Source organism: Mirounga leonina, unplaced genomic scaffold (genome assembly GCF_011800145.1).
Source record: "Mirounga leonina isolate KUSES-001 unplaced genomic scaffold, KU_Mleo_1.0 Mir_95, whole genome shotgun sequence".
In the NCBI taxonomy this organism is placed as follows: domain Eukaryota; kingdom Metazoa; phylum Chordata; class Mammalia; order Carnivora; family Phocidae; genus Mirounga; species Mirounga leonina.
In genome coordinates, this window is record NW_023270865.1 from 11,126,523 (window position 1) to 11,152,420 (window position 25,898).

The 25,898-nt window shown below is 45.9% G+C and overlaps 1 protein-coding gene across 3 annotated transcripts in view; it reads left to right on the forward strand.

The window, feature by feature from the left end:
* TRIO (trio Rho guanine nucleotide exchange factor) overlaps positions 1-25,898 on the forward strand; it is a 222,543-nt gene that overhangs the window by 12,126 nt on the left and 184,519 nt on the right. For all 3 annotated transcript variants that reach the window (XR_004678030.1, XM_034998849.1, XM_034998847.1), the window contains exons 3-7: positions 4,502-4,694; positions 7,209-7,721; positions 9,219-9,341; positions 12,178-12,369; positions 20,091-20,222. Coding sequence is in view for 2 of the 3 variants with exons in the window: in XM_034998849.1 (XP_034854740.1) it covers positions 4,502-4,694; positions 7,209-7,721; positions 9,219-9,341; positions 12,178-12,369; positions 20,091-20,222 (1,153 nt within the window). In the remaining variant the exon portion in view is untranslated. The remainder of the gene's footprint in view (positions 1-4,501; positions 4,695-7,208; positions 7,722-9,218; positions 9,342-12,177; positions 12,370-20,090; positions 20,223-25,898) is intronic.

Sequence of the window (25,898 nt, forward strand, 5' to 3'; positions counted from 1 at the left end):
CTCTGTGGTCATCCTTTATGAGAGAGCCACCACTTTGCATCATCAGTGACAACGCGATAGAGCCCTGCATTCGTATATGGAGAAGTTGACTCTCTCCTCTTACTCTGGTATTTTCTCGGGCAGGCAGTTGAACTGTTGAAACTATGGAATTAGAAAGGGCTTTAGAAGTTCTGTGCTACTCACTATCATTTATAAATAACAGTATAGTTGACAAGGACCACTTACGGAGTTCTGACTGTGTGCTAGGTACTGTCCTAATGACAGAAGAAGAAACAGGAATACAAAGGACAATGTAAACATCTGCCAATCGGAGTGATACTTGTCGTTTAGTGTCATTATGGAATGACTACATATAATTTTGGCAACTGGCTTTCTGGTTTAAAAATCCGTGTTGATTGCAACTTAAAAATTTCTTTTATATCATTGATACTGTAAAAAGAATTGATTCAGGTATATTTTGGATCATCTGGATGACCCGCTTAAGCCCGCAGAACTTCATTATGGTGAGCATACACAAAAGTAGTGAAACTAGCACAGCAAACATCCATATGCCTGTCATCTGGCTTCAGTGATGACCAGATTTTGCCCATCTTGTTTTTCTCTGAATTTCGCCCTGGAATAAAAAATCGCAAGCCTCCTATCGTTTCTCTTATAAATACTAAGCGTGTAGGGTGACCCCTCCCCGGTCAAGCGCAGCCACTTCATCACCTAGATTTGCTTTTGTATCTGTAATTCCAGGTGATAAGAAATGTCACTTTGCTTGTCCTGGGTTAATGACAAGAGAAGTGGGATTAACACGTAAATGATACGTTTCTCAAGGGATTAATGGGGAAATTTCACTGTGGTCCAAACGGAGAGAAGTGGCAACAGAACCCATGGGTCTACCCTGGCCACGCAGGAGCTGCTCCGTCCCACTGTGTGCTTCGTGGCGGGAACATTGGTTTGTTAGAGCCGAGCAGTAGGGCCAAGAAAATTGTCAGCAAAATAATGGTGTGTGAATTTTTTTTTGACTTGTGGCTTTGCTTGCACTTAAGTCTGATTATTTGTTGCCATAGTTCCAGAGTGGTATAAGTCATCCTGGGGGTCATGAGACTTCTTTTCCTGCCCATTACTCCTGGCAGTTTCTGTGCGGTGAAGGTGGCCTTTCGCTGCCCACCCCCCCACCCCTCGCTGGACAGTCACAGGGCCCCACGTTGCCAGATGGGGAGAAGCGCGCCATCCAGAACACATGGGCAGCAGACTCAGAGCAGCTGTTCCTTTTATCAGTTTTCTGATCTACGAAATGTGATAGTAATGTGTACTTCTTGGGATCATTGTGAGGGTGGAGTAAGATCACTTACGTACATGCCTAGTGCAGTGCCTGACGCCCAGTAGCTCCCTCAGAAAAAGTACAATAATTTCCATCTTTCCTACTTACCCTCTTTTATTTTTCCCTCTGACATGTGCTCAGAGCCCGGATATCTTGTTTTTCTTCTGCATGGCCTCTATCTGTCTGTGTGCCTCTTAAAATGTGGCCCTCAGAGGTAATCATAAGTGTGATCTGAGCAGTAGTGAGTAGTTTGAGTATTATTACTTGGGTCACCTTCCCTTTCATTCCTCCCTCCTTTAAAAAAAAAAAATAAAAGCAATTGGAGTAATTATGAGTGACTTTCATAGAATTAATTTGCAAGGAAACTTTCCATTAACTATGTGTAAGAGAAGCAAGTCACAGTAGAACTTCTTGCTGGTCTAATTGGGATTCCCACACAGTGATGAAAATAACATCAGTCTTGGTACATCTCTAGGTGTTTATTGCTCTTATTGTTTGAATTACACTTTTACTAATTATGTTTTAGAGCATTTTGCCTTCTTTAGAATGATTTATGGTAGCTACACGGATAAACTCTCTTTTGTCACCAGCGAAATAATGCGAGACTTCAGTTAATTCGTTCATGAACATTCGTATTAAAAGATACTTTCTTCATCTAGAAACTAAAGAGCGTTTCTCTTTTTCAGAGACCAGCATTGAGAAGGGACCTTAATTTTTTCTAACATTTCTTTATCTCACGGATAAAATGAGGTTCTTAGATGAAGCTGCCAGAATACCCGGTTGATGGTCACGTGTCCCAGTGAGCAGCGTCTTCCGGGGGGAGGAGTGGCATGCGTGCCTTCTCCCGGAGACACCTGCCCACGTGCATTAGCTGCTCCTGAATAGAACTGGGTTTGCGAATCTTTGCAAGCCACTGCTTTCTTAACGAGGACTGGCTTTTAACTGGATAAAGAGCCGGATTGAAAGGATGTGCCCTCCCAGCCCAGTTCACCTGCGATTTTCATTATTTAGAAGTCCCTGGGTGGTCAGTTCAATTGTGGAGGAAGGTGGATAGTGAGTCCTTTTGTAAACTGTGCAAGCTCAGGTAGCTTCTGGTTGTGGTGTTCTCTAGCGTGTTCCTGTTGTTGAGCCTGGAGCTATTCAGGATGCCTTTCCAGCCCCTTTCAAGGGGAGGGGGCTGTGCTGTGTTCTGTACACAGCGTGTGGCGCTCTCTGAGGAGAGACCCCAGCTGCCCGAGAATGTACCGTGATCTGGTGAAGGCCGATGTCTGAAGTCCTTCTAGCAGAGCTCCCACTGAGGCCATCAGGGGCCTGGCGTACGGGCTTCTGCCTCTGGTGTGTGGCAGCAGAGGGGGCGTCCGGAGGAGAATGTCTCCGCCGGGGCGGGCTCCCTTTGCTCTGGCTGGTCGTGCCAGCTTGCACACCCCATCAGAACCCAAGGAGGCCCAGAATGCTTCATTTCAGTGACTTGGGAGAATTGAGGAGACATTTCTGGAAGCCCTGTTTGCTTCCAGGATCTCTGAAGGAGGTCCATGCTGTGCTGTTCCCTGGTTTGTGGCCCAGGACCCACTGGAGACATGGAGAAGCGCTCTCATGAGGGGCGTCTGAGCCAAGTGTTAACTCATTTGGAGTTCATATTCCTATGGAGTTGCAGACAGGAGTCCATTAACCATTGCTGGCAGTTTCCACCTTTGAGTGAGAAGCTGGGCCGCTGTCAGCCTGTGTCCTCGCGATGGCTTTCCCACCACGTGTCCAGGACCTGCGCTGCCGCCTGCTCAGGTTCTTGCCCCACAGACTTGCTTTTTGGAATTTTTTTGTGCCCTGTCTCTCACATGGCTGCAGCTGTGACAGGAACTTTACGTTTGTGAAATTTGGAGGACAGTTACTGTGATGGGAGCATCAGGATAAGGAAAAGGAGGGCATCCCTGTGGGGGTGGGGAGCGAAAGGGCAAAGGAGTGAGCTTATGCAAGAGAGCGTGAAACTGGTTTCAATTTTGACTTAATTTATTTTGGCTTTTTAACATCACTTAATGATAGCAGTTCGTTTTCTGTGTTTTTAATTTATAAACTATATGAATTTATAACTATAAATAGTTTTTAGTTTCTCAGGTGATTACCTGAGGCAGAAAAATGTCCAATGTCTTTCCTCTAGGCCCAGTAATTCACGCTGGGTGAAACCTAAAGTTGTCGTTACGCGCTCAGGGTCTTAGGTGTGTGTTCCCACATACCTTCCCACAGTCATTATCTGGCTCACGTCTGGCAGGGATCGGCAGCCTGCGTGGACTCTGCGAGTCCACCACGAAACAGGATTCCAGTTGTTCCTGAAGTGTGAGCCTGTGCCAAAGCCTTCCTGAGCTTCCACATGAACACTGCAGTTCTAACCAAGTGCGACTAAGTATTGTAACCTGTGTTCAAGGACGCTTTGACTCTTTATTGCAGGAGTGCATTGCATATATTTCCCATGTACTCAGGGGTTGAGATTTAGTAAAACTAATCATTTTTATTGCTTTATCAGGGTCATTGTTAAGAGAAGCTGGCTTTGTTGTTTGTTTAAATTTACCAGAACGTGGAGGGGCAGGACACAAAGGCTCTAGCACTTTCTTGGCCGGTGCTGAGGACCAGCCTCCTCACCACCATGGCCTTTGTGTCACTAGTACAACCAGGGGAAACAGACAAATAAGTCTCAGTATTACTGTGAAAATCCCTTTACCCCAAAGACCCTGCGAGAAGGGCACCAAGGACCCCTAGGGATCAGTGAACCATACTTGGGGAGCCTCTGAGATAGCTCAAGGGCCTGAACCAGTTAAAGGGGACAAAATGGGACACTGAAAAGCTCCCACCCTCACCAGTGCAGGTACAGGTGGTTTCAGCACTTGGGATCCTGGCAGGCTCCTGGGACTGCTGTGCGTTGGTCTGTCACCCTCCCGACCTGGGCTCGGTGCACACTCTCAGGGGTCTGTCCCCATTAGCACTCACCAAGGACCTTTGCTGTAATAGCGCCTAGACAATGTGTGTGATCATTTAATGCACAAAAGATGAGAAATCCCCTGCCCTCCCCCCATCCCACCCACCCCCACCTGACAGCCCCACAGACATCAGGATGAAGGACGCAGAGTCAGCCTCACCTGGTGGGACTCTGGACCAGAGAAAGAGTTGCATGGTTTAAACCTGTTTTTTCTCCTTTTTCTCTAGTGAAGAGGTCTGCAAGCGAGGATTCACGGTGATCGTGGACATGCGTGGGTCCAAATGGGACTCCATTAAGCCTCTGCTGAAGATATTGCAAGAGTCCTTTCCCTGCTGCATTCATGTTGCACTGATAATCAAGCCAGACAACTTTTGGCAGAAACAGAGGACTAATTTTGGCAGTTCTAAATTTGAATTTGAGGTAACTTCCACGTGTAGCCAGACCAGTTAAACCAATAGGCATGGTTTATTAAAACTTGACTTTTTCCTCATCATTTTAGATAATAGATTTTTAAAACCACATATTAAATGGGAACTGCACATCTTACATACATATGGCATGTAAAATTAGTTAATTCATAAAACAACAAAATTCGGTTCGGTTATCACATTACCCTACTGGATTATTTCACCCAAGGGCGATTTAGGTTTTAGTTCTCTTGGTTTTGGGTGGTGGGGCTGCTGAGGTATAAGGCGTGTACCATAGAAAGAGGTTCCCTCTTACTTCTCTTGATAAAACAGCTTCTCCTTTGAGTCCAGGCGGCTTTATGCGGCCTCAGATTCATCATTGCCTTAGCCTTGGGAATAAGGGAGTGTTAAGGAGAGATACCCAATTTCACGTGTCCAGAAGAAACTTGAGTTTTCACCTTGTCCTTGATAATGGAGGGAATGATCTGTCCTGTATTTCATGCATCAGTTCTCTCCTTTATGAAAAGGGAGATACTCCTTTAAAAACTATGCAGAGTTCTGAATTCAACGGCGCATAAGGTCGCCAACTCTCAGACGGTGTGTGAGACAAGCCTCAACCTGCTAACTTCTTTTCCTTTCCACTGTCACCTCTCCTTCAGCTACCAAGGCTTTGCCCGGGCTTTGATGCAGTTAGTGTAAGGAGATGATTATGGGAAGAAAGTATTCCGGCCACCTTGAAACTTGATTCATGCCGTAATATTCTGTAATAGAATGTTTTCTTACAAGATCTCATAATTTTTGGTTGAGTAGCTTGTGCTGCTTCTAGCAAGTTTGCCCAAACAGTAGGTTTCAGTGAATGTATTCATGTGTGTTAAGGTAAACAACAACAGTAGTATTATGCACATCGCACAAAATTAATTCTTAAGTTTCAGGTTGCATGTTAACTTTTCTAAGTGTTTTCACATGTGCATTACTTGCATTTTTGAATCTCTTGCCGTGATTTTCAATCTGAAATCTGAATTTAGTTTAATTTGAATTTGAAACTGCATTCGAGAGATTTAGGTAAAAGATGAAACCAGTGAGCCTTTCTCTTCACACAGCTGAGAAGTGATTTTGGATGACAGTTTATTGGGTCTTACTGTTTTCTTGATGCCGAATTTAAAGTGTGTTGCTTTTAATTATACATGTTTTAAGCAGAAACAATGGTTTAGCAATATAATGCACACAAATGTTTGCTAGTCCAATTTTGATATCTTCCTCTGGGCCTTTAAAATTATCTAAACCAGCTTTTCTATTGAACTTAACTGTCTCTACATTGTTACCAGCGTCTCTCTCTGAAGTTAATAACATCTCCATGGATGTTATTAAAAGTCTGGACAGATGAGACAGGAATGAACCTACAGTCACATTGCAAACAAAAGTGCAAAACTAGGAGCAGCCCTCTTTCTAGCTCTGTTGCTTTTTGCAGGTTCTCGTGCCAGCCAGCGTGGAGCTGATGCAGTCCTAGGTTTCTCTAAGGCTGGAAGTGACAGAGGTGGGGCTAAACCAGCCTTTCTCTGTTTTATTTTTTGGTTCTTAGGCTACACATCTTTTTCCTTTAACTTTGTTTTTGCATTTAATGACCCCGCTCCCACCCCCCATGTTTTCCTTGAGGCACAATATTGATAATAACCCTGCAGCACATGGTATATATAGGTAGGGTGAGGTTAAGATTTTGGCTTAGATTGTAAAGGACTAAAACTTGGTCGCTGTTAGATTGGAATGTAGTGCAAACTGGAATGTACAACCCTTCTACTACTCAGAATTGTGACAGATTGTTGAAATGAATGAAACATTCCCTCTGTCTTTAGCTTTATGGCAAGAGCTTCTGCCCTCCCTGGCTGGCTAACCTTTGTATATTTTAGAAAGTTTCAATAAGTCATTCATATCCTATCATCTGCTACCTGATGGGAGGTGGAGTTAGGACCAGATGAGCCTTGATCGTAGCCTGGTTGGAGCATGTTTATCACTGAATAAGTAGCTCACAAATATGTGTCCTCAGAGGGAGGTGGCACTTCACAGGGTTTTGGAAGCCCATGAGCAAGACATTTGCTTGATTGCCGAGAGCAGGAGGCCTCTACAGAGTTTTCTGTTGGGAGTGAGATGGTAGAGTGGTGCAGATGAGAAAGAATGCATTGATGAAAGTAAAATTTCCAAATCATCTGCTCTGTATTGCGATTTAAGACATTTCCTGGTTATCATGCCTAAGATAGCATCTCATTTCTTTAGCTCTCATGAGATACATGTCCTATAATTTTAGGTATTCTAACTAGCGTGTTGTTCTAATGGACTTCTCTTTCACTGACTATACTGGTAATGTTTCTTTCATCTGCATTTGTTTTTATGGGGCCAGAACAAGGTATGTTTTCTGTAAAGAGATTATTTGCTTTATGTTTGAAAATCTGTAAGTAAGTATTGCACATTGCATTATGATAAGGCCACAGAAAATTGGTTCATCTTCTCATACGTGATTTTTTTTCCCCTTAAGACAAATATGGTCTCTTTAGAAGGCCTTACCAAAGTAGTTGATCCTTCTCAGCTAACTCCCGAGTTTGATGGCTGCTTGGAATACAACCATGAAGAATGGATTGAAATCAGAGTTGCTTTTGAAGACTACATTAGCAATGCAACCCACATGCTCTCTCGGCTGGAGGAACTTCAGGACATCCTAGCCAAGAAAGAATTGCCTCAGGATTTAGAGGGGGCTCGGAACATGATCGAGGAGCATTCCCAGCTGAAGAAGAAGGTGATTAAGGCCCCCATAGAAGACTTGGATTTGGAGGGACAGAAGCTGCTCCAGAGGATTCAGAGCAGTGACAGCTTTCCCAAAAAGAACTCCGGCTCAGGCAATGCGGACCTGCAGGGCCTCCTTCCCAAGGTGTCCGCCATGTTGGACAGGCTGCACTCCACACGGCAGCACCTGCACCAGATGTGGCATGTACGAAAACTGAAGCTGGACCAGTGCTTTCAGCTGAGGCTGTTCGAGCAGGACGCTGAGAAGGTAAAGGAGCAGGGGGAGGGCTTCCTGGACCGTTGGGGTCCCAGCAGCGAGGGAGCTGCGTCGGTCGGGAGAGAGGGCGGAGGACGAGTCAAGCACGCTCAGGGTTCGCTGCGGCCATCTGCCCCCCGCCTGCCTTCCAGCTTTCCTCGTGGTGCAGGCCAGGGCTTTTTCAGGAGCTGTGAGTTCTTCATTACTGACAGTTCAGTCTAGCATGCCTATAGGATAGACGAGAAGGATATCTTGAGTTAAAAGGGTGACAGCTTTAGAGAATTTATATTACCGAAAGCAATAATTACGTAGGTAATTTTGCCCCTAGCTGCTCCGCACTCCTATATAAAGCCAGTGACAGAACTCCATTCCGGTCTGTTATTGACCATGCTTTTAAAATAAAAGACCAATAAGGTGTTAAAAAGAATAGCTTCTGGGAAGTATGGGTGGTGATTACTTACGTCCTCATTTTATTCTCATGCTACAGACAAAACAGCTGGTCCAAGCGGATGCTCGCGTTACCAGCTCTCTTAGCAATGCGGAAACAGGACACTTTAATTTAGAGGATTGTTGCAAGCCATGAACACGGGTGAATCGATCACTCTTAATTTGAGCTCATTGAATTTTTTTCACAGACAGTAAAATATTTTCTAAAGTTAAAAAAAACTACATCCCAAATCTTTGATACAAAAGGACCTTTCAAACAGTGACAGTCCACTACTGTTGTTTGGCAAGCTTTTAACCTGTCAGTGTCCTTATGTTGAAAGAAGTGCCTTGTCAAAGACACTGGAAAAATCTTCCTTTCAATTACTAGAAAAAACAGTTGACTGTCTCTGGGATTCTGGTTCAAGTCACGATACCAGTCCAAATAATGATAGTTATTTCCTTTTGCTTTCATGTTGTCCCTGGGAGCAATGTAATTGACATCCTTTCCCAGGTAGCATCTGTATTGAACCTTGAGAGAGATGTCATCATTAAATTTTTTCCCCAGTCTTTCCTATTTTTATGGTAAATTTTATGGTTTGCATTTGCACAGTTTTTAAAATACTATTTGCACTAAAGCATATATGATCTTGTAGTCACCGGAATTGCTGTCAGTAATCTGTGAGCGTAGCAAAGCCCGTCCAGATACCTGTAAGTCCCCGATTTCACCTAACATGTCTTTTCACTGAAGAACAGTGTGGCCAGTCAAGCAGTTCATTATAGCAGGGAGGCTGGGTTGAGAGTCAAAGATTAGTTTTAATTAGCCTGGGGGATTTGAATATCTCTCTTTGCCTCTCCGTTCCTTAATTCCTCATCAGTCGAAGGAACACATGAGATAAGACTTTCTTCTAGATGGCGCAAGTTCGGAACAGCTTACTTAGAAGTCAAGGATCTTTTGGACCCAAATGCCTGAGAGGTTGTCAGAGCAAAGACAGTGCCCCTGATTGGCGTGGCCCTGCTCCTGAGCCTTCGCCAGTCATCTCTCTTTCTGGGGTGATTTAAAGTTGTCTTTTTTCATTCTGGTAGATGTTTGACTGGATCACACACAACAAGGGCCTGTTTCTGAACAGCTACACTGAGATTGGGACCAGCCATCCTCATGCGATGGAGCTCCAGACACAGCACAACCACTTTGCCATGAACTGTATGGTAAGATGCCGTCTGAACAGATGTATCTTGTATGTAAGAGGATTCTAGCAGACGGGAGGGATTTACACAGATGGTGTCCCGTTTAGTCTCTGCGAGCCTCAGTTTCCTAGTCTGTAAAGTGGGGATTATATCTGCCTTCCATGGAGTTCCATAATTTTATTTCTTCTGCACATGTAAAACACTAAGATAGTGCTGAATGCATAGTAAGTACTTGATAAATGGTAATTATTAACAGTCATGTTATCACCAATTAAAAACATTAGTAAAATAAAAGTATGGGTGATGTCCTTTTTTTTTTTTTTTTAAGGTTTAAGTCTGTTTTCTGGTTCTTTACAATAAACTTCTATTACTTTTCTAAGTTAAAGTTTTTTTTTTTTAAAGATTTTATATATCTATTTGAGAGCGACAGAGATGGTGAGAGAGAGCATGAGTGGGGGGAGAGGGAGAAACAGGCTCCCCCGCCAAGCAGGGAGACCAACATGGGGCTTCATTCCAGGATCCTGGGATCATGACCTGAGCTGAAGGCAGAAGGCGGACACTCAACCGACTGAGCCACCCAGGCGCCCCTCTAAGTTAAAGTTTTAATTGGAAGAGCGGGGTAACCCTGTGCCATGGTTGGTGGCAGCTCCCGGGGGAGCTTCCAGGCCTGTCTGGCCCCTTGTCCACTACCCCTCCATGAGTGCTTGGTACCCAGCTAGGACATTTCTTTATGCAGAGCAAGGGCCTGTTAACTTTCAGCCTTTCTTGTGCTTCCTACAGTGTTTTAAACATTTTTTGACAAAATGAAAATGCTAAATATCAATATACAGAGTTGACAGTCTCTAAAGCATGTTAAGGGATGCCAACAATTCTGCTCATTGCACTATCACAGATACTTTTAAAAGCTGTGGTGAGGGCACCTGGGTGGCTCAGTCGGTTAAGCATCTGCCTTCGGCTCAGGTCATGATCCCAGGGTGCTGGGATCAAGTCCCACATCGGGCTCCCTGCTCAGTGGGGAGCCTACTTCTTCCTCTGCCCCTCACCCTGCTCGTGCTTTCTCTCTCTCTGTCTCAAATAAATAAATAAAATCTAAAAAAAAAAGCTGTGATGATAAGAACTAGAGGTAGGTACTTTTAACAAAGGGAATTCTGTATTCTATCTTACGGGTTGTTTATTGGGCCGTGTGCCACCACGTTCCTTTATCTGTGTAGTCAGTGACGGAATGATTGGAAAGGTCTCCTCCACAGACCCTCTACACTCAGTACAGTCTGGGTGAGGATCTGAAAGTGACGCAGGACACTGTAACAGAACCTCGGTGGCAGTGGGTGTCCTCAGTGGTCCCCACGGCAGAGCCGTCTGAATGGAGAGCTCTGCTCTGGATTCTAACAGAGGACATCTGCGTATGCCCTTTCCAGCACTTTTGGGGTTGATTTTCCTCTTTAATGTTACAAACAAAACAAAAATCAGTAACTCTAGTCACCTGCAACTAGTGGGTGAGAACACATATGGGGCGGGGAGGCACCGATTTTGACTAAAGGACACTAGTTAGAGCACTGTTGCCCCAAGAGCCAGGGAGGCCAGTTTCCCGCTGCCCATGGCCTTGGCTGACTGTCACAGCTTCGCGGGCGCCCTCTCCCTGCTACTGCAGATACCGGTCGTCTCTTAGGCGATTCTAGCCTGCAGATGTGCCCAGAAGAGGAGCTCAGAGGCTGGAATCTGTGGCTCTCTGATCCCGGAGTGACTCCATCTAGTTCTGATTTGGGTTAAAGTGGAGAGAAAAAATGAGTAGGATAGGGTACAAAGAAAGAATGGACAAGTGCATTCCTCAGGGGCTTCCTGGGTGGGCTGCGGACGAGGGGACCACGAGGAGGCCGTGCAGGGTGTGTGGTAGGGGCAGAGGGGCCCAGAGGACCACGGCGAGAGGGGAGAGGAGGCAGGAAAAACGGAGAGAGGTTTGGACAGGTTGGGTATTTAGATTTAGCAGCACAATTGGGAGGAGCCAATGAGGTGTGTACAGTTTTGGGGGACCCATCAAGAGGAGCAGTGTTGTGATGAACGACAGACCTGGGGTGTGTTGAGGCGTGCGTTCCCACAGCTGCCTCTGCTGAACTGGCAACCTCGAAGGTGCCTGAAGGCTGAAGGGAACATAGCATAGTGAGAACTTGTTTTGAGGGACAAATGGGTACTTTTTTTCAGCCTCACACTGTTATTTTTGCAGTAAACTGGTGGGCTTGAAGATGGGCATTTCCACAGAGTAGAAAACTTTATTGAAAGTTTGCACACGGCATTGCTCCCTTTCATGCGTCCGTTCCTCTTCCACGGAGAAAGTGGATCCGTCTGCAGAAGATTCTCTGTTGGCACCACACAGACGACTTGGGCTCGTGTAGACGGGAGAGCTTGTTTCCACACAGAACAGCCTGTGGTTGCTCAGTGTGTAGCGTGTAGTTCCTGGGTTCTAGTTAAAAGCTGCAGTGTTGGGTTTTCTCCGTTCTGGGTGATTGCTTCTCAGTAGGCTTGCCATCTGGACCCTTGTCAGGATTCGAAGCCAGCGAGTGAGTAAGAGTATATTTGTGTGCACCCACTTGTGTACATGATTACTTTGTGCCTACCAGTCTGCCTCTCAGCTAGTTGATTTGTAATTTTGCAGTTTTAAAAATAGAAATTGAAACCAATATTTAGAGTTTATGGAAATCAGATAGCAAATATGTACACTGTTCTATACCAGGTGATTCTGCTGTTAAAAATGGAACTTAAGTTAGTGGGCTGTGTTTCAGAAAGTGCTGTCATCAGCGGTTCCTACAAGGAAGCCTCTTGTTTGCCTTCCCCGACAAGCCCTCTTTCTCTCCCCCTGTTGCAGAACGTGTATGTAAATATAAACCGCATAATGTCGGTGGCAAATCGCTTGGTAGAGTCTGGCCACTACGCCTCTCAGCAGATTAAGCAGATTGCGAATCAGCTGGAGCAGGAGTGGAAGGCATTTGCGGCAGCCCTGGATGAGCGGAGTACCTTGCTGGACATGTCCTCCATTTTCCACCAGAAGGCTGAAAAGGTCAGTGCCTGGGACCCGCAGCCCACGAGCTAGTAACTGGAACAGGTCCTCCCCCAGTACCCTCCCAACCTGCAGCCAGATCCGATCCCTGGAGGACTTCTGTATGACATCTACAGTGCTTAAGAACATGAGCTCTGAAGTCAGGCAGCTGTGCACTAAAACCCCAGCTGTCTGGCCCTGTGCTGTGCGATCTTCAGCAAGTTACTTCACCTCTCTGTTCCTTGGTTTTCTCATCTGTAAAGTGGAAATAAAACTATCTACTTGAGAGGAGTGTTTTCTCATGTAAATTAGATAATTCATATTAGGTGGCCTGGTATACAGTAGGTACTAATCAGTGGTAGCCACTGTTCTTTTTCCCTCTTCTCCCTTCTCCCCACTCTCCCTCCCCTTCCTCCTCAGTACTGTCACTTTAGTATTCTGATAGGATGCTTTGGCCGCAAGTAATAATGCCTGAGTATTAGGTTTAACTATCAGTGCTTTGCTTTTCTCACAAAACAAGAAGTTGCAAAGTATGGGAGTTCTAGCCATACAGCGATGTCAGGCCTGGGTCTGCTCCTCTTGGGTTGCCTTGGCCTTCCTGACATGGCCACAGAGATGGTGCCACAGCCCCTGCACCTCAAGCATGGTGTCCACTGTAGCCGGGATGGTGGCGCCTGTCACTTTTATCAGGGAAGCATTATTTTCAGAAGGTCCCTTCGTCCCCACACACCTCGCCTCCATTCCCCTTGAGCAGGGGTGGGGTGCAGGCCCATGCCGTAGCTCCCCAGGACGGTGGGAAGAGGTGAGTGTGGCTTTTTAGCCTCCACAGCAGTAGGCCGGCTCTGCCAGCAGGGGCTAGGGTTGAAAAGTGGCTTTTGGGTAGGCAGCTTGCAGTGTCTTTCACGCTTATGAAGTTATTTGCATGGATTCAGACTTCGCATTGGCTTCATTTGCCGATGTGCTGGTCAGAATACTTGAAGAGGTAACATATAATGTGTGCCCATGACACTCCTCACACCTCTGCAGTCCTCCGGTGAGCTTGCTGAAGCAAACACTCTGAAGTTGCACAAGGGAAGTGCTTTGCTCGTGACTCACACTTTAGTAGTGGAAAGTGCTGGGCAGGGAAATACCTTTTCAAGTTGTGGAGAAACAACATAGGAACTTTTAGCTACTAGGAAGACATATGGGGAAGAAGCGAGCGGTTGCCTTGAGGGAGAAATACTGATAGGGGGAGTTTTTTGGTGTTGGGGGGAGACTGCATTCATAGGGATCTGTACTGATACTGCCAAGAAGGAAATAGTATCTCTCTAATCTAGAAACAGTCCCTGTTGAGGAGTGAAGTCAGTAAAGGTAAGATAAAGGTCTCAGCTTGCCCAGGGTTCTGGCAAGACAATGAGAATGTTGCACAAGACCCCAATTAGCAGTGATCTCGACTCTAGAAACCTTTCAAGTGTGAAGCAAGAGAGGGAACTAAAGGGAATAAAGAGAAAAAAATCTTAGTAGCCTCACGTGAAAGCTGTGAATAGGGACTTCCAGGTTTTAATAGTAAGATTTTTCACCTTCCTAAACTTACCTGTTTAATTGGTTTTATGATAAAGAATAAACAAAAGCCCACACACAAAAACCGTTTTTTTAAAAAAGTAACAGGAACCCGCCCCAGCAGAGAACAGCACCATGCTCACCCCTGCTACCTATCGTTGTCCTGAGTAGTGGTATATTGTTCACTGGACACCATCATGGGTGTGAGGATGAGCTGTCTGGTCCCTATATATAGGTCCCTATATATAGGTCATCTGGAATGGTAACATATTAGGGGGTGTAGCAACCCCTGGAAGTACAGGTGTGCGAATTGGTACTGGGCTGTCAGAAAGTTCTATGAAGACGATATGAATAAATGTGAGACAGGACAAGCTACCTGGGTGAATGGCAGAAGCAGAGTAACACACAGGGAAAATCTCTTTCATAAACATGGTAGGATTCAGAATTGTAAATAAACCCCGAAGTTAATTGCTATTCTAACCTGCTTGAAGATAATCTAGAAATGTGGGTGCCATGGGGCATTTTCAAACATTCAGCATCAAAAGAGCCTGGGGTATTTTCGTTTGGATAAGATGAATGACTGTAATTTATGGATTTGAAGGAAACTAAACTAGATGAATACATTACTGAACACAACTTTGTGGGATCCTTCATAAACTGTAAGAGTGCTTGAGGTCTCTGTGTGTATCGAGTAGCCAGAGAAGAAGCCAGATATGATCATAGGGACAGAGGGGCCTGGTGAAGAAAGGGCCCAGCGTCTCTGATGGACCTCGATCGAGGTCTGCCCAGGCAACTAAATGTGCAGATGGGACATTAGAAAGTGTTCAGAGTGTCTTTAGTCTCAGGTGAAAACGTTATCGGGAATCTTCCGCTTCACTGAACAAAAGTAAGATCCTTGAAATTCTCATGCGTGAAGGAAGATCACATCTACTCAGTACTTTTCCTCTTCCCAGGAGAGAAATAGCTCAACTTTGGTCTTTTGTTTTTTTAAGTGCTTTGCTTTCTGGTTATGCTTAAGCTGTTTTCGTAAGCTCAGGGGGGAAAAGACCAGAAACTTGGACATCGTAAGTGAGGTTGCCCTCTTAGCCACCTCTTTGAACCCCATCCAGACGTATCAGTAAGAAATGAAATCTGATGAGGAAGGCCTGGAGCTCCACTATGGGACCCCCGTGGTTCATGGTGTTACCGAAGCAAGCAGCCTTCCCTGTAAGGATTCCAGCTCCCAGCTCGGGAGACATGTGCCCTGCACTGCCCAGCCACGCTCCTCTGCGGTCTCTCAGTGGGTGTTCTGGTGTTGGGGTTTGCTTGTGGTTTTACAAACATAAATCTTGAGGTGCAGACTAGATGAGGAGAACATTGATTAGACAGCGTGCCTTCTGCAGGTGTCTCGGCTGTTTATGCGCTCTCAGGCCTTCTCCCACTCTGGGGACGTCCTGTGGGCAATCGGAATCTCTGTTTGCAAGCTTGGAGTCAGGACCACAAGGCTGGCAGTCTCACCGGTACACGGTGTTCAGGGGCTCTGGCCTTCACTTCTTTTGGTCATGGGGCATTATCCGCTGGATGGTGTCTCCATACGGAGAAGCTTTCATAGCTAATGTTATTAGAATTACGTTTTTATAAAACCAGAGAAAGTGATTGATTTTACTACAACTTTGCATCTCCAGTTTTTTAAAAAAGAGTGATCTGGGGTGTGAGGGTGATCTGGCTGCGACATCTGTCACCCCACTGATTGCCAGTGTTGATCCCACTGATCTGGCTGGCGAGGTGCGTTTCCCCCTCCTCTGTCCCCGCTCCACGTGTGTCCCTCCCAGAGCTGCACACTGCACCCAAGAGGGTGACTGTTCCCGAAAGAGGAGGATAGTCTTCGGTCAGGAGCGTGCCAGGATCTGTGCTTTCCTGCTAGAATCCCCACACAGACCCTCCAGGTCCATTTGTGGAAAGGAGGGTAGTCAAACTTCGAGACTCCCAACACATCCAAATGAGGTGCTGTGTCTGCCTTTCTAAAAACAAAAAAAAGGGTCTAGAGCTGCACTGTCCAGTAGGGTAGCCACTCACCACATGCGGCTGTGGAAATTGCTTAGTTTGTTAATAAGATAATGTAAAAGTAAATTAAAATGCCATACAGTGTCCACCCTGTGGCTGCTGGCTTCTGTAGACCAGACCGCACAGATAGACATTTCCATCACTGCCGAAAGTTCTGTGAGTGCTGATAAAGGTATGCCTTTACAGTGAGCCTTCAATCTGATTACCTCATTTTATCTGTGAGTTTGAGAGCCTCTCCAATTTGATAATAGCCAAAAATAAAGTAAGAGCCAGTATCTGTATAGTTCTTTGGAATCTACAGTATTTGTTTAGTTCTTTAGAATTTACAGAGCTCTCTAACACAAAATGTCATTTCATCTTTAAATCAGCCCAGTGAAGTAGATGGGGCTGTGGTGTTCTTGTCCTTATATTGTGTTTGGGGAGCGATTTACTTATGTTGGGACTTCTGTTGAGGTATGTGACAGTCTTTTAGTTCCTGACATAATAGAACACTTTCACAACAAAGCACTTAGGTTAATATCCTTACAAAAAAAGTTTTAGAAATAACATTTATGGCAAATATGACCTATCCTAGTTATCCACATAATTTTATCCTAAGTCTGGGTTGGAACTCGGAGGAAAATAATACTTCGCTATTCCTTTTTGAATTTTTAAGGCAAATAATACACATGTAATTGTTCCCATTTTAATGGTATTTTACTTTATTGAAAGCATAGGCCTAACTCTTGGCTTGTGGACAAAATCAAGATTCTCATGGAATGGAAAGGAATTGGAGTAAATATGTATAAAAATCAAAGAAAAAGTTCTTAATGAGAACAGGTTTAAGGCACGTGATCACTGGCATATTCTGGTTCAAGTTGAGCCTGTCTCCTCCAAGTTACTGTGGTGGTTCTGTCAGAGCCTCGCAAATGGAACAGGCTCCTCACTCCTGTGATCTCCACGGGCAGAGAAGAGAGCCCATCTCCCTCGGAGGAACCAGGAAAGAGGGCGTGCTGATGAATACTCATGGAGCAAAAAGGATGAAATAAAAAAGAAAAGTAGTAAATTAGAATTTACTTTACTATAGGCAAATATAAAACTTCTAGGGTAAGATTTTCTAGACACGAAAATAAAAAATTGAAATAAGAAAAGAACTCTGATGTTTGAGTTCATATGTATATTAAACATGTACATGTGTGTACCTGTAATTTTAAACAGGTCTTATTTTTGCCAAAGAAGAGAAAATCCCTCTAAATATTTGAAAAATCCCCATTCTAGGCAGTTTTTGTCTCTTTGTCTCCTAAATCGGCTAACCACTCATGCTCAGCTGTGCCCCGTCATGAGCCCTGGTGGGGGTGAGGGAGGGGTGGGAGGAGGCAGAGCAGGCCAGGGAGCTGAGCAGCTACCAAATTGGAAGCCCCCACTCTCTCAGCATGTGGAAGGTAGTGGAATAAATGTTTATGAAAACAAATCTAATTAATTATTCAAGCTCTCCCATTAAAGCTGTGTGTTTTAATTACTCTGCCCTCAACTGCTTGCCTCAATTTTGCAAACTGGCTGAGCCAGACGCTTCATCTTGTATTCAGCTACACTTGAAAAAAGTCACCATTCTGCTGAACATCAGAATTCACAGTTCTATAGCCGGCTCCTGATTTGAATTCATGGAGAAGCATGAGTTCTCTTGCCCTCTCCTGTCCAGCCTCGCTGGATACTGTGTATTCACATATTCTGGGCATTTAAAGCATCAGAGACTGAATTGGCTGCTCTGACCTCTCTCTAGAGCACGGTAGCCCCCTTCTGCTCTGTCCTTTACAGAGTGCATATTCCCCTGGAGTTGTAATCCCAAACCGTATTTCTCAAGATGGTACACGTGCAGGGGCTGGGGGTGAGGAGGGTGCAGTGCAGTAGAGTGGTCAGAGAAGTTTGGGGAACGAGCACACCAGTCTGCCCCCCTTGCCCCCCATCCACAGTGCACATTATCATATTAAAAGGCTCTGAGAGGTTCTATTCTATATAGGTACCTGTTGAACTTTCCCACCAGGATGCCCTTTTTTGGGGAAAACCTATTAGCGCCTTCTTTTTTGGCTCTCTGATTGGAGATTGCTGCCCTCTTTGCCAAAAAAGAGGGATTTTCTCTTCTTTGGCAAAAATAAGACCTGTTTAAAATTACAGGTACACACATGTACAGTGGGTTCAGACTCTTTGGGTGTTCAGCCTTTCAGAAAGCATGGGGGCTTAGAGCTTGCCCTCTGGAGTCGAGTTGCCATCTCACAAACAAAAGACAAATTGCGCTTACACAGAAGTCCTGTGAAACCATGCCCGGGTTTATTTCTGTCATTGGGGTACTTTAACCCAGTGAATTTAGATGGGCAGAACCCTTTCTCCACAAGATTTCCTCATGGCAAGCCATCCTTCTTTATGTGTTTAGGACCTGGCCATATTTTTTCAGGTAAGTATAATCAATACCCTTTCCAGATACTTGAAGAAATTATAAGTTACTTTTACTGCAGGCATATATAAAACTTCTTGAATGTTTCTCTTTACTGGTTGGTTCAAAAATTGGAGCTGAATATATTTTAATAGTCATCTTGATACAGTGATATATGAGCCTGACACTTCTGCTTATCATGTGGTGTTGTATAACTGAAACTCGTTTCGCCCTTGTTACAGCAGAAGCATTTTAGCCTCTTCTGAAGAGTATATGGTGACTCTGCCTTGGATGTGCCGCTGTGGCCTCGTGCAGGAGCAGTTAATTGCTGTCTTGACCTGATGATTTATTAATGATGGTGGTTAACCTGAGTCAGTCCATATTTGAGAAGGGTTTACAATGGTGTTAAATGCAGTCACGGAAGAGGAGTGAAATCAAGATCAAGAAAACTGAGAATCATTCAGCTGACCTGTTTGACGTTTATGGAATGCTCCACACACAAAATCCCTAGAAATATGCGTATATAGTCACATGAGGGGGGAGAGGCGTAAAGTAACTTCATCCCTACTTCTGTTGGTCTGACGGTGTTCGGAAGGCGCCGTAGAGAGGCTATTCCCCTGCGCCGGTGTTGGGTGAAGCCATCAGATGCTATCATATGACACATAATGCCCTATGAATTGCTTTCAAGCTGTAAGGTTTGCATACAGATATGTTTCTGAGCCAGCATGTTAATAATAAAAGGATTTTTATAAACAAATTATTACTTGGGTGACTGTCCTATTTTAAGTTTCTAGAAATGTCATAAGTAATTGGGAGGTCATTATCCTATGTATTTTAAGAGAATCCTAGCATGTTTCCTGTCTGGCAGGTCAGTCACCCAATTTTAAATAGTCACCCTCTGCATTCCCTGGTAAACGTAGAAAGATGCCAGGGAATTAGAGTAAAAGAGGTGGAGCCCAGGGAAATGTGTCCATGTCTATTTGGTGTAATTGAATTAGCGTCTTTAATTGGTCTGCTGCTTGCCTTTGACACTTACCTGTGATGGGTGCTGATAGGATCTCCCTGGGAAGTCTGGCCGTGATTTCTCTGCTATTGATGAATCCCAGGGCTGTGGGGGTGGCAGGGGAGAAAATTGAGGATAGGTTGGAATGGCAGGCCAGCTGAGACTTCCCTTCTTGTTTACATGCAAAATGGAAAAGACCTGTGAGTGAGTCTGCCACCTCCCTCCACCTTCCCGTGGGCTCAGTGGGCACGGCTGAGGACTTTGGCCTTCATTTGGTCTTTTTCATTTCTGTGCATATTTACTTTTAAAAAGGTAGAAAAATGGGCCTGCTGCGCTTCCTGTGTTCAGGCAAATGATTTCAGGAACTCGGGCTTCTGTTAGCATCTCAGTGTTAGAGCAAAGTGGGCAGGCTGGACGGCAGCTCCCAGCTGAGGCTGAGGCGCAGGGTGGTTGGCATCACTGGTTCGGAGGAGGGCTGGGGAATTAGCCAGGAGGCCCAAAACAGAACTGAGGGCAGGTTTGCTCCGGATGTGCTGCTAGCTGTGGGCCTCAGAGCTCAGGGGTGGAGTCCAGGGATGGTTTGAGGGCTCACAGTAGTGCCATCTGAGATGGAGATTCAACCATACTGCATTCTTAGATTCTCTCTCAACTACCCTCACTTCAAAACCGTATTAAAAAAAAAATCTACTTCTCAATATAAATTGCCATTGATAGAAATAATCTTTTTTTTTTTTTTCTTAATCTTACAAGTATATGAGCAACGTGGATTCGTGGTGTAAAGCCTGTGGTGAGGTAGACCTTCCCTCAGAGCTGCAGGATCTGGAGGACGCCATTCATCACCATCAGGGAATATATGAGCACATCACTCTTGCTTATTCTGAGGTGAGCGGGCAGTTCCACTTGAGATGCAAAGCAACAGTTTTGTATCATAATAGCAAAAGCTGGGGAGAAAGAATGCAGTTTTGTCTAGCCCAGAGCTTATAGATTTCGCGTTAAACTGCAGTTTGGTTGTGACTTTTGAATGGTGTGTGTGCTCGGGTGGGGGTGGGGCTCCTATAAAACAGGGTGGACGGCAGTGAGCACACTTCTCCTGCCCCTGTGACGTTTGTGGATTTCCTCTAGTGTGCTTATATTTCCATCTGCTAGGGTGAGATTCCAATTTTCTGGCTTGCATGTACTGAGGAAATACATATTTTTGCATGCTATTCAGTCTAGTTGAACTCAGTTTTCCTGAATGAATCATTCTAGAAAGGAGGGAAACCTGATACCGTCTCATGTTCTGGATCAAAAAGCACACGCTGTTTTATTTGTTTTTTAAAGTTTATTTAAGAGAGAGAGAGAGAGAGAGAGCATGCACGAGCAGGGGGAGGGACAGAAGGAGAGGGAGAGAGAATCTCAAGCGGACTCCATGCTGAGCAAGGAAGCCTGACGTGGGGCTCGATCTCTTGACCCTGAGATCATGACCTGAGCCAAAACCAGGTCAGATGCTCAACCAACTGAGCCACCCAGGTGCCCCCAAAAACACACTGTTTGAAGCTACTAGCTGTTTTAGAAATCTAAGTATAGCATTTTCTTTATTATTTTAAGGTAAACTATTCTTTATGTATCCCTATCTTATTTTCTGCCCCCTTTTTCTGCACCTGTTTTTTAATTTTATTTATTAATTATTATTATTTTTTGAGAGAGAGCTCATGCAGCAGGAGAGGGGCAGATGGAGAGGGAGAGAGAGAATCTTAAGCAGGCCCCACGCCCAGTGTGGAGCCTGATGTGGGGCTCGATCTCACCACCTGAGATCATGACCTGAGCTGAAATCAAGAGTTGGACACTTAACTGATTGAGCCACCCAGGCGCCCCTGGACCTGGCTTTTTTGTGAGGACTTTATAGGATCACTTATTTCATGTTCACAACTCTGGGGCACGTGTCCTCGTTGGCTGTGCTGTTACAAATGAGGAGACCGAGGCTCGGAGATGAAGTGACTTGTGCCAGGTCTGTCGCTGCAGGAGGTAGAGCAGAGACGTGGACCCAGGCAGGCCGGCTCCATGCCGCCTCTGCGTGCTCTCACGCGCTAGGCGCAGTGAGTGCCGAGAGCCTGACCTGTGCCCACCTCATCCGTGGCGTGGTCATCAGGCCAGACCAGTCTGCCGTTGTGATGGTGGTTAAATTCCCGGAGGGGAGTGGGGGCACGTGCTTGTCTTCGGCAGGGTGTCCCCCACTCTCCTGTCATCGTGGGCATTGACAGTCGTGTATGCTGAGATGAAAGCTCACTGGAGACCTGAGTAAGAAATGTTGCAAAACCCTGGCAGAAGGCAGGGCACAGAGTGGAGCCTCAGTTTACCCACGTCTTCCTTGATTAGAGCTACAAACACACTTGTCAAAGTCGTAGGGAAGAAGTCGGCCGTTTGCTTTTCAGCCGGCACTTCCTGCTTCACTGAGCACCTGCTATTCTCCTGTCCTTGTGCCCGGGCCTCCTGATCCCATAGTGTCCCCAGTGCCTGTGATACTTGCTTCAGAAAGTGGTCACGCCTCCTGCCCGGAAGGTTGAAATCTACATATTTGTTTCTCTAGCTACCTTTTTATCCAAAAGATCCCCGCCCCCCCCCCCCCTTTTTAGCACGATTTTATTTTGTCCATGGAATTTTAAAAAGTCCCCTCTGTATTATGCTTCTTAATTTTGTACCCAATGTATTTTAGTAAATTTGATGATCTAATTTATTAGGAACTATATAAATATTAGTGATAGGCTCTTTAATTTTGTTTGCTTGTTTATTTATTTAATTGTGGGAAAGAGGGGCAGAGGGAAAGGGAGAGAGAGAATCTTAAGCAGGCTTCATGGTCAGTGCAGAGCTGGATATGGGGCTCGATCTCAAGACCCTGAGATCACAGCCTGAGCTGAAATCAGGAGTCAGACACTCAACCAACTGAGCCACCCAGGTGCCCAGTGATAGCTTTTTTAACAGTAAAAGTGAAAGTTGAACAGATCTGTAATTTTTTCATCACATTAGTTCATGAGGATTATTGTGAGTTCCAAAAAAACATTAATTTCTTTCTCCCTAGTGTACCATCTCTAGGCATTGTCTGATTTGACCTGTAATAAAGACAGTGAGTAACTGTTGCCCACCATGTAACTGGGCCTTCACTCATCTACATACTAATGATTTTCTCGGGAACTGCATTTTGATTGCCCTGGTAGGTTCCAGACCCCTGTAGGGTAGCTCGCTCATACGGTGCTCGGCACCAGTCAGAGTCAGCCTGACCTGACCAGTGTCATCCCCTGGCTACACCGGCCAGTTCAGTCTGCCTGTTGCCCTTGAACTTCTAGCAGAGTACATAATTCTCTCACCAATGCCTTCTGTAGGAATGGGGCATCTTGACATGGGAACTTACGTGTTCCTGCTGTGCAGTTTCATTAGATTTTATATTGGTACTAAAAGTTTTAAATAATTTGATGGCAAGTAAACTGCTTTTCGGGCTGAGGGATTAAACCACAATTTTTAGCCTAAAAACATGTTTGCAACTGAACTATAAACTCAAGGAAACAGTAACTTCACAGTGAAATGAACAGAAAAGTCTTCCAATAGAACAGAACAAACTTTTTCTTTTTCCTTTTTAATTAAAGTTTGAAATGGTTTTAGGCTTTGGAAAAGTGTTAGAACAAAACAGAGAGCTGCTCCCACATTCCCTTACCCAGATTTCCCAGTTTTTCACGTTTTTCCACAGTTGCTCTGTCGCCCCCTCCCCGCACTACTCTCTGCAGTCAGTAAATCAGCTGTACTGCAACACAAGCATCCTTCCCACAGACCCGTTGGTATTTCCCACGGTTCTCACTGGTCCGGGGCGAGGTCCAGCAGCATACATTACACTTAGTGGACACAACTCATTGGTTTCCTTCCCGGTGGAACATTCTTTAGTCTTTGTGACAGTGTTAGAGAATAAAGCTCCTTCATTCTCTAGGATGACCCTCCACCTCTTGCCCATCCATCCAGGTTTCCTCCTGTGCTGATAAAAGCCAAGGGTCACAGCAGGGTCAGAGGATGCTGACCCCTCCCGCCATTGGTGATGTTAACCTTGACCCCTTGGTGAGGTTGGTCTGCAAGGTTTCTCTAGTGCAAAGTCATTAAAAAAAATTTGGTTTTGAGGAGCATTTTGTGGGAGATAACACTGATAAATGTTTCTCCCTGGTGCTTCTTGCCCCTCCCAGCTCCCTCTGCAATCATTATTTGAGCGCTTCCTTAACTTCCTGGTGTAACGTTCCCAGGCTCACTGTGTACTTTCCCTGCCTCATCCCTGGGATCTCCCATCTCACCGAGGAGTTGCGGTAATTGTGTTGTGTGGGATTTAGAGCCTAAGATGGGGCGCTCAGGAGCACTCATTTACTTGTGGGGCATCAGCTCATGCAGGCCCTCAGGGCAGACAGTCAGGAAACCCTTGTACGCGGCTGTGTCCCTGCGCACCGTGCACGCGCGTCCACTCCACTTGGGACTGCTGCTGTATCGCCCTGTGTCTGTGTTAAAGACCCACGTGTTCATACTGGTGCTTCTGTTCCTAATCCAGTGCGTCAGGGCTCTCTCCAGCCTTGCCCTTGCTGTGTTTATAAATTCCTTCTCAGACGACAGAAGCCTGGCTCCCTTTATCCTCCGATCTGATAGCTGTATTTTCTCAGTCTGCCCCGTCTCCTAGCCACTTGGTCTGCGTCTCTCCCCCCGCCCCCCAGATCTTTAGAAAGCCCCGCAGTGGACACCTCTGTTGGCACCCCCACTCTCACTGCCTCGGACCCTGGGCACCAGGAGGGGAGGGGAAGGAAGATGGGAAGGGAAGGACTGCTTTTGATTTTAAAGTGATTTTTCCTTTCCTGAGTCCGTGGTTTTCTAACTGTAGGGTGCTGGTTAAAGCAGCTGCTCATGCTCCACCCCAGAGATGGAGAGTCTCCATCCGTGTTTAACCAGTGTCCTTACTGACCTGGCACCTCTCCTGCAGAGGCTGTCCGGACCACGCACTGGGAGCCAGTCCTTACCGTGTTTGGAAGGGTGTGGCGCGTCCAGGAGGTGCTCCTCCCAAGGCTAACTGTGAGCCGCTGCCGGGGCGCGGGGTCCTTGAGAAGCAGGGATGTGTGAGAGGGGGACTCTGCTCCTCTTTTTTCTTTTCCTCTCAGTTTCCCTTCTCCCTCCCGTAATTTTTTCTTTAAACAGGGTCTGCAGTTTCTAGTCTCTGATGACACCGGTTTGCTGTGGGAAATCTTCCCAGTGTTTTTTTTTCTAGGACACAAACACCTGCTTTTCGGTGTTTTAATAAGCCCCATCCCATGGTGTTTCTGTTTGTGATTTAGCAGCAGGAGTATACGTGTGCCTCGTAAACACGCGCTTGCTTCAGCTTGCCAGGTTTGGGGCTAATATTGTCTGTTGTAGTTGATCACAGCAGAGTGAAGCAATAGACACGTCTGGGGTAAGCCGTACTTCTAGAAACAGCATGTAGAGTATTCATTTTTAACATTTTATTTTTAAGCAAGCAAACTCGTCAACTATTTTCCCCACAAACTAAATTCATACGGATGACTTTTATCTCAGCATTGCCCGTGTGGTCATGCAGACCTAAACACTGAACGTTGGGATTGTGCAGTGTGTGTCTGTGCACTGGCCGACGGTCTTCGCCACTGCAGCCGTGGGTAGCGACTCTCTCGGAGCAGGAGGAAGGGGGCTGGCACGTCGGCTTTGGCAGCTCTCATTGGCCAGGGCGTCAGGGTAGCCCACGTTTCTCAGTGTAGCCCACGTGCTGACCTACTGCACAGTTCAGCGGGGCCTCATGGAAGTGACTGGTTTGCTGCCCGTGAAGCCGGCCGGCCTCCTTCTGAAAGGCACTATGTACGTGGGTGACGGCATGATTAGCGTTAACAGCATGTGAGAAAAAAACAGCAAAATGAGTCACCTTGACATAGTCTTTGGTGTATGGAAGCTCGGCGACCTTGCTATAGAGGAACTCCTCTACAGCGGTTGTTCCAAAGCCTCCGTAAGTGTTGCACCTCGCTGTTGCCAGGCAGGGTGGTGGAGTCAGCGTTTGGCGCATCAGAGGTGACAGACCACACAGCAGTCTCTGCACACCCCCAATCTTGAAGCCTTGCAAGGGCTTGAAATATAAAGGGCTAAAAACTGGCAGGCCCAAGTGGAATCTGCAGGACAGCCATGTTCTCTGCATGGACCTGACGGGGCTGCTCCAGCGGTCTCCTGTTTTCATCTCGTCTTGGCTTTTCCTTTCTGATAATCCCAGGTAGATCTGTCAGAGAGTCAACAGCTGAAAGGTTTAGAAACCTGCCATTAGAGGACCATCCTAAGAACTCGGCCGGGAGAAAAAACCATCATCAGAGGGGAGCCAGAAAATCTGAAGGCAAGAATGTTGCCTTTTCTCTCTCAGGTGGCCTCCCTGATGCGTGGGGGAAATGCCGCTGCCGGGACAGGACCTTTCAGAAGGTCATTGGCAGGAAATTCTTAGTGTAGCCATCTTAGGACAGGTTTAAACTCCTCATCCAGGGAGGAAGTGTTCCTGTTTGGCCGAGGGCCATCGACCAC